Source organism: Lynx canadensis, chromosome A3, assembly GCF_007474595.2.
Source record: "Lynx canadensis isolate LIC74 chromosome A3, mLynCan4.pri.v2, whole genome shotgun sequence".
NCBI lineage: Eukaryota > Metazoa > Chordata > Mammalia > Carnivora > Felidae > Lynx > Lynx canadensis.
The window spans coordinates 85,577,375-85,585,936 of record NC_044305.1 but is presented as its reverse complement, the minus strand read 5'-3'; the positions used below and the strand labels follow the sequence as shown (position 1 = coordinate 85,585,936).

General features: G+C 42.3%; 1 protein-coding gene across 1 annotated transcript; it reads left to right on the top strand.

Moving 5' to 3' along the window:
* The first annotated feature begins 1,657 nt into the window (after window positions 1-1,657).
* On the top strand, window positions 1,658-8,361 carry BMP10 (bone morphogenetic protein 10). Its single transcript, XM_030310740.1, has 2 exons — window positions 1,658-1,991; window positions 6,837-8,361. The coding sequence occupies exons 1-2, from the start codon at window positions 1,658-1,660 to the stop codon at window positions 7,775-7,777; spliced, it is 1,275 nt and encodes a 424-aa protein (XP_030166600.1). The 3' UTR covers window positions 7,778-8,361.
* The last annotated feature ends 201 nt before the right edge of the window (window positions 8,362-8,562 follow it).

Genomic DNA, 8,562 nt, shown 5'->3' with positions numbered 1-8,562 from the left:
GGCACAATTTTGAGGAGAGACTTTCCCTCAAAATACAAGTCTTTCTATGGTAGTTCAAGAAAACTACTGTAAAGTTGCATTTTAGGGGAGGAAAGGATCAGAAGATGGTTGCACAGGGAGCTCACAAGAAAAAGGATAGCGGAGATATTGTAGCTAACCTATTGGGGTAAACATAGGAAAGTTTAACTCAGAAACTAGGAGAGTATTCCAGTGTATCAAATACCTGGAACCAGTCTTCTGGACACAACGCCAGCTGCCTGTAATTGCACAGGGAGTGCACTGAACAAGTCAGGAGACACCAGTCCCACCACCTCAGGGGAGAGAGCACTCCCTGGAATTTTCCACCCGCCCTGACCGCACCACACCAATACTGCCACTAACTAGGGCTGGAAAGTGATATGAACTTGATTTGTCCTTCCTAAACCAGGCACACAATCAGTTTCACCAGTTTCTCAGACAAAGGCATTTGGCATTTTTCATCTGCCTAATAATGCTGTTTGCCAAAATTTTATTTGGAACCACCTGATCAGTTTGGTTTAGCCGTAAAGATGGATTTGGCAGAGATTTTTGGCCATCCTGCTACTTCATTGCCTGGGTGAAGGACCTGGGCTTCACGTCCAGCTGCAAATCGCTGCCTGCTTCCTGACTGTGGACTCTCTAGGGAAGGCTCGGCTGGGGCTTACTTAGCCCTTGCCCCAACCTCAGGGAACACTGGTTGAAAAGTCTGTTTTCTTCTTTGTGTAAGAGTCAGAAGGCCTAGGTTCAAATCCTGACTCTATCACCTTGTAGCTCTGTGACCTCTAGCAAGTTAGTGAATTTTAGTGACCCATACCTGCGATGGGAATAATAATAGGGTTATTAGAGGGAGCACATTTGGTGATATACACAAAGCACCTAGCACAACGCCTGTTTATAGGAAAGCACCTAAGAAATTTTAGTTGCTATTATAATGAAACACTCACCCTATGTTTCAAAAGCCATTTAACCAGATTAAATCTGTATGAAAAGGCCCTTGACCACAAAGTTTATACTTCCCTGTTTCTAAAAACGTAAGCTTCTAAAAATTTATATAAATTCATTTATATCTATTAGCTTAACTTAGAGATGCTGGATATTTGATCTGACTTCAGAAATGTTGATGTGAGGACAGAAGCCGTATCACTGGAATTAATACGTGTTGCCACTGATGTGTATTGTGTTGATTCTTAGTATCTATTCTAGGCATGTGTGAAAGTGAACCGCATAAAAGCAGAACTTAGACATTCCTGCCAAAAGGAAGTGGATTGAAAGGAAGAGAAGCAGAGCTTCTGTGAAGAGAAAATTGTCCTATCTCTTCGCCAGTGTCAGAATGTGGAAATGTTTACAAAATGCTCATTAAAAGAAAAAAGGATCGCAAGATAGAAACAAAATCTGGTGCACAAGTTTACACTGGGGAGATAAGAAAGGCTAGGCCCCTATAGGGGATTTTGTTATCCAATTACTGCAACCTGACTTTTGAGGGGAGAGGAAGAGTGATAGGGGGAGGGAGAGAGAGGGGAAGGGTTTCCAAACTTGTCTCCAGTGACACGAGACATTAACGCGCTACAAGATAAAACTGCCACTTAGAGCCCAGGAGAGCTAAACCTTCCCCGGTTGGCCTGGGGGCTTGAGCAGAGTCATGGGTTCTCTGGCCCTGCAACTGTGCGCTCTCGTCTGCCTGGTGGTTCACTCAGTTTCTGGCAGCCCCATCATGAGTCTGGAGCAGTCACCTCTGGAAGAAGATATGCCCCTCTTCGATGATGTCTTCTCAGAGCAAGATGGTGTCGACTTTAACACATTGCTGCAGAGCATGAAGAATGAATTCCTCAAGACACTGAACCTCTCCGACATCCCTTCACAGGATTCAGCCAAGGTTGACCCACCAGAGTACATGCTGGAGCTCTACAACAAATTTGCAACAGATCGGACCTCCATGCCATCTGCCAACATCATTAGGAGCTTCAAAAATGAAGGTAAGTTTACATATTATTGATAGATTCTGCTGGGATTTTTTTTCAAGAGGTGGATAAGAAAATTTACAATGTGTGGGAATAATATAGATAAGGGTGAATGCCTCTGTATAAGGGTGTATGTACATAGATACTCAAAAACAATTCACATTTTGGGTCTATACCATTTTCATGGTCATTTCCCAAATGTTATTAAAAGGTACTAAAGAATATCTTTTAATCCAAAGCCATTTTGACTTCATGATTGGGTTGTTAAAATTTTTTTAAGTTTGAACAGTAAGTGATAAAAAAATTATGTTGGTTGACCACTATACTTGTGCGTGTCATTTTCCAGATACGTCTCAATTTCCGTTTGCCTTTTGATTGACTCAAAAATGCATGAACTTCTGCTTGGAATGTAAATGGTGAAAACAGACAACACCCAAAAGTTGTGATTTGTGCTTCTTTCGAACTTTGAATGAGTTTCTATTTTCTGACCTTATTGAAGAAATATTCAAACAGGCTGAAAATGTATGTTTTAGAGGTTCTTCCTAAAGTTTTGGTGTGTTTGTGTGACATGTTTATCCTTGAATCACTGTTTATAATGCCCAGGAATAATGTATGACCCAGTTAATGATCCACCTTATTTCAATGTCTTTATGAATAGTAATGTGCAAGTTTTAAATATCAGTAGGAAACCTATGGTATCTCCCCCAGCTTTATTCAGTGACTAAATCTAATGACCTAGCAAGTTAATCTTTTAGTTAATATGGTACTAGTAGGCATATGTATGGTAAAAGCTGTAGATCCAAAGAAATGAATTCTTTAATATTTACCATAATCATTAACCAGGTAGAAAAGAGGGTTTTGATTGATATTGACCAGACGTTCTTAAAAGCAGAAAGGCAATAGCAAAGCAATAGCTTAGGATTTGGAATTTTGAGACATGGTTGACTTAGTAGCTAGAGATAATTAGTTTAATTTCTCTGGGCCTCAATTTGCTCATCTGTAAATTGGGGATAATATACCTATGTAACATAATGGAGCTATTTCAAAGAGGTTCGGAGTAAGAAAGCACTGCATTTACTATGAATTGCTGAATAAACGTCAGATATTACGAATGAATTCCTTAAATTCTAGGCACTGGAGGAAATGGGGAGTGGGTGTTGCTCAGTCCTAAAGATATCGTTTGCCTTTAAAACTTAGGTAACTGCCCAAATTTCAGATGTTTAGTAGCACATTGGAAATGTTACTTAGTAACATTTAGTAACATGATGGAAATGGCAAACTGAAGTTACAGATTCCTTTTGCCGGTGAGTCTGGATTGAAAATAAATAGCTTCCTTCCATGGGAAACCTTCCTAGTGTTTCTGAGCACTGAGCCCTGGGTGCCTGGCTGAGAGTGCAGGTGGGAAAGTGTTCACATCCCCTGGGAAAACAGGAGTGCTTCAGTTCTCCCTTCTTCCGTGGAGGATTTGCGTGAGGCAGGTCAGGAAGTGGAGTTTACAGAGCATCTGATCACTGGACACCAGCGAAAGCCGGAGCGGACCTCTCTGTGGACGCCCCGGCTGTGGCGTCCTCTGCCAGTCTGCGGGTGGAGTGTGCACTGGGCTAGCCCTAGTGGCTGTTAACTGTCCCTCCTTTGATTCTTTGGGTCTGCACAGTGCAGCTGCCTAGGAGACAAAGACCAACCCCTCCATCCCCACAAAACAAAACAAAAAAACCTCCTCCAAATCTAACTAATCAGGGGAAAACAAGCGCACCTCTAAGGTAGAAAAAAAACATGACTTTAATTCCTACCACTGCTGACCTCACTTCATCGTTTTGGGGAAGTCAGTCCTCTGCATTGAGGCTTGATTTGTTCTGGTGTAAAATGAGCACAATAGCAATAAAGAGTCATTGTAAGTACTAAATAAAACAATGCTTTCAAAACACCTGGCACGTTACAATATGCTCAACTAACGTCAGTTCCCTTGCCTAGAAAGCAACACCTCCATCCACTACTTAGTATATTTGTACATGCTCTGCAGACTTATTTTTTTAATGGTTTTATTGAAGTATAATAGATATACAATAAACTGCACATATTTGAAGTATATAATTTGACAGGTTTTGACATATATAAACATCTGCTGAAACCATGACCACAATCAAGATCATGAACATATTCATCACCACCCAAAGTTTCCTTGTGCTCCTTTGGAATTTCTTCCACCCACCACCATAAGCTTTTATCCTGCACTTTTGTCATGGATGGAGCAACCAGTCTACCTTCCTATTTTTGATCTTCTCATGTTCCCTGTCCAAGGAGAGTCAAGTCTCTCTATTCTTATAAGAGGGACAACTCCCAAGTTACTTGATGTATTAAGAACATATGCCATGCCCATAAATCACTTTGATCTGATGTTCACAATCATCAACTAATCAATATTTTGAAAGTGTTGCCTCTGTTTAAGGCATCACGGTAGCATGGAGGCACAGAAGGAGTTTAAGGCACAGTACCTGCCAGCTTGGTCATGATCTAGTTGGGAAGACCCATTCATAAAAAGAAACCTGAAATGGAAGGATATAAATGGCAAAGCTCAAAGGAGAGACAGAGAGTAAATATTCAAGGGACCCAGAAGGGAGTGAATTTCTAGATAGGGATGTGAAGAGGGGGAAAACCCCACGAGGAAGGGCCACACACCCAAAAGGGGAGAAGACTTTCCAAGAGTCAGAGGAACATCTCCAAAGGTACAATACACAACAAGGCAAAGGAATGTTTTGGCAAATGGTGAAGATATCAGCCGACTTTATTTTTTTAAAGTTTTTATTCATTCATATATTTTGAGAGAGAGAGAGAGAGAGAGAGAGAGAGAAAGCGAGAAAGAGAGAGAGAGAGCAAGCACAGTGGGAGAGGAACAGAGAGAGAGGGAGAGAATGCCAAGCAGGATCCTCACTGTCAGTGCAGAGCCCAATGTGGGACTTGAACTCACAAACCGTGAGATCATGACCTGAGCTGAAATTAAGAGTTGGGCGTTTGACTGAGCCACCCAGGCACCCCCCAGTCTCCTTTCTATAGGAATTTTTATGATTTAAACTTTCAACAAATATCAGTTGGCCAATTACAATGTTCCATGTACTGTAGGGGATGAATGGCAGCCATATGTCGATCAGGAGGTTAAGGCCTGGTTATAGCTGCTTTTAAGAGTCATGTTAGGGGCGCCTGGGTGGCGCAGTCGGTTAAGCGTCCGACTTCAGCCAGGTCACGATCTCGCGGTCCGGGAGTTCGAGCCCCGCGTCAGGCTCTGGGCTGATGGCTCAGAGCCTGGAGCCTGTTTCCGATTCTGTGTCTCCCTCTCTCTCTGCCCCTCCCCCGTTCATGCTCTGTCTCTCTCTGTCCCAAAATAAATAAACGTTGAAAAAAAAAATTAAAAAAAAAAAAAAAGTCATGTTAGAGAATTCAAATTCATTCCTTTGACCAGTATTTCCCACTGTTGGTGTTTGAGATGATTTTAGTGGTACCCAGAGAAAGCTATAAATTATGAAACCTTATTATATATTTTCATTAACGTGGATCAGAAAAAAGTCCACATGGCTATCACCTCAATGCCCTCATTTCATAAATGTTGTTGCTTAGGACAGAACTAAAAGAGATATTAAGTACTAAAAAAAAATATTATAAAGTGAAATAAGAATATTAAAGGGTACAGTCTGGAACAAGGACCACACTAAAATCAGGAATTGGTTACAGAGTTGGGAAAACTGCTAGAGGTGATAAAGAACCCCTCCATTGGTGGGTCCTTAGTACCCTGGTTTCATGGACCCCTTTGCTGGTTGACAAATGCCTTCAGGGACATTTTGTAATCATGTATTTCCTGGGGGCAAGTGTATAGAGGCTTTGGGCTCCCGTAAAATTCTCAGATAGGAAGTCAACATGCTAACATTTGGAGGCATGCTTCTGAGACTAAAGGACTTTTAAAAATCTGTTTCATAAACATTCCGAGTGATTCTTATGTACCAAACTCCGTGATGGTTGCTAAGGGTAGAAGACTACCCTTGGGATAGAAGACTTCTATACCAAGTTTCCTTTCGTCCCATTCCTCCTTGTTGACAACCACATGCCCAAAATTCATCCACTGTGACCCCCTTGGTATTTGGCTATCTGGTTACCTTGTCAGATTTTGGCGTCTAGAGCAGAAGTCAACAAAATATTTCTGTAAAGGGCCAGACAGATAGTAAATATTTTAGGTTTTGGGGGCCATGTTGTTGTCACAATTCTACCATTGTAGTACAATAGTAGCCACTGACCACACAGAAATAAATGGGTCAGGCTATGTTCCCATGATGCTTTATTTCCAGAGGTAGAGCCCAATATGGCCCATGGGCTATAGTTTGCCAACCCCCAATATAGCTGAAGGTCTTTTAATGCTCAGCCAACCATGTGGGCAATCTCCACCCATTACAAATGCACATGTGAAAAGCCATGAAGTCCTCATCTCTGAAAAACTTCCAAGAAAGAACAACCACCCCATGTCCAATTTGACGGCTCCTCACTAGTTGGAATAACTGGGGGCTTGCCTGCACAGTCTCCAGGCTTCCTCCCAGCTCTGTCATTCTGTGGCTGATAAGCTACGCAAGCAAGGCCGGGAGAGCGGTGTCCCATTCATCAGGCAGCCATTTTCCATCTTAGCCTTGGCCGCGAAAGTCAGCTTAGTATTCTACCACTGACCTTTCAGTGTTTTCTGTCAGAGAATGTTAACATTGTGTTTGTTCTCATTGATTTCTCAGTGTCAAGCTTCTCGTGCAGACAGGCCCTTTTATCACATAAATAAGCATCTGTTTTTCTCAGTGACATACAGCAATTCTGATTTTTGTCTTTTTTTTTCAGATCTGTTTTCCCAGCCAGCCAGTTTTAATGGGCTCCGAAAATACCCTCTCCTCTTTAATGTGTCCATTCCTCACCATGAAGAGGTTATCATGGCTGAACTGAGGTTGTACACGCTGGTGCAAAGAGATCGCATGATCTATGATGGAGTAGACCGAAAAATTACCATTTTTGAGGTACTAGAGAGCAGAGGGGACAGTGAGGGTGAAAGAAGCATGCTGGTCTTGGTGTCAGGGGAGATCTATGGAACCAATAGTGAGTGGGAGACTTTTGATGTCACTGAGGCCATTAGACGTTGGCAAAAGTCAGGTTCATCCACCCACCAGCTGGAGGTCCACATTGAGAGTAGACACGACGGAGTTGAGGATGCTGGCAGGGGACAACTGGAAATAGACACCAGTGCCAGGAATAAGCATGTCCCTTTGCTTGTCGTGTTTTCTGATGACCAAAGCAGCGAGAAGGAGCGGACAGAAGAACTGAATGAAATGATCGCCCATGAGCAACTTCTGGAGTTTGACAACTTGGGCATGGACAGTTATTCCAGTGGACCCGGAGAAGAAGCTTTGCTGCAAATGAGGTCAAACATCATCTATGACTCCACTGCCCGCATCAGAAGGAATGCTAAAGGAAACTACTGCAAGAGGACCCCGCTCTACATCGATTTCAAGGAGATTGGCTGGGACTCTTGGATCATCGCCCCACCTGGATATGAAGCCTACGAATGCCGTGGGGTTTGCAACTACCCCCTTGCAGAGCATCTCACACCCACAAAGCATGCGATTATCCAGGCCCTGGTCCACCTCAAGAATTCCCAAAAGGCTTCCAAAGCCTGCTGTGTGCCCACCAAGCTAGAGCCCATCTCCATCCTCTACTTAGACAAAGGCGTGGTCACCTACAAGTTCAAATATGAAGGCATGGCAGTCTCTGAATGTGGCTGTAGATAGGAGAGGAGTCCTGTGCTAATTTAATAACTGTAAATGTGTATATTTTGTGTTCCTATTTAATGAGATTATTTAATAAGAGTGTACAGATGATAGAGGCTTGCTGCCTTAGGGAAATGGGCAGGTCAGTTTGTTGTAGGAAATGCATGTTTTGCTAATACAATATCATCCCTCCAATATGTTTTTCTTTGGACTTGCCATTTCTTGTCAATGCCATTTCCAATAGCAAGTGGCAAGCCACACTAATTGTCCTCTATGTCAATTTGAAAACAACAGGCCCTAAGCAGAAATAGAGTGTCAGTGATAGATACTTGTGTATGTATATGTGTACAGAGATAAACTTACAAAATTCTCCTGGTTCTATAGAGGTAGATTATACTCCCTCATATGCATGACTCAATCAAATGTGTATATATTAAAAACTGATGGTATATTCTCAGTCAACTCTTCTCTGAGTAGGATTTATGTCAAGATAATTTGCACCAGGAATTTGACCATCCTATGAAGTATGACATTTCCTAAATAGTATTGGAAATGTAGGTGTAGCTTTTTTTTTAACTTTTTTAAAGTTTATTTATTTATTTTGAGAGAGATAGAGACAGTGTGAGTAAGGGAGGGGCAGAGAGAGATAGAGGGAGAGAGAGAGAGAGAGAGAGAGAGAGAATCCCAAGTAGGCTCTGCATGATCAGCACACAGCCCGATGTGGGACTCGAACTCACAAAACTGCGAGATTATGACCTAAGCTGAAACCAAGAGTCGGAGGCTTAACTGACTGAACCACCCAGGCG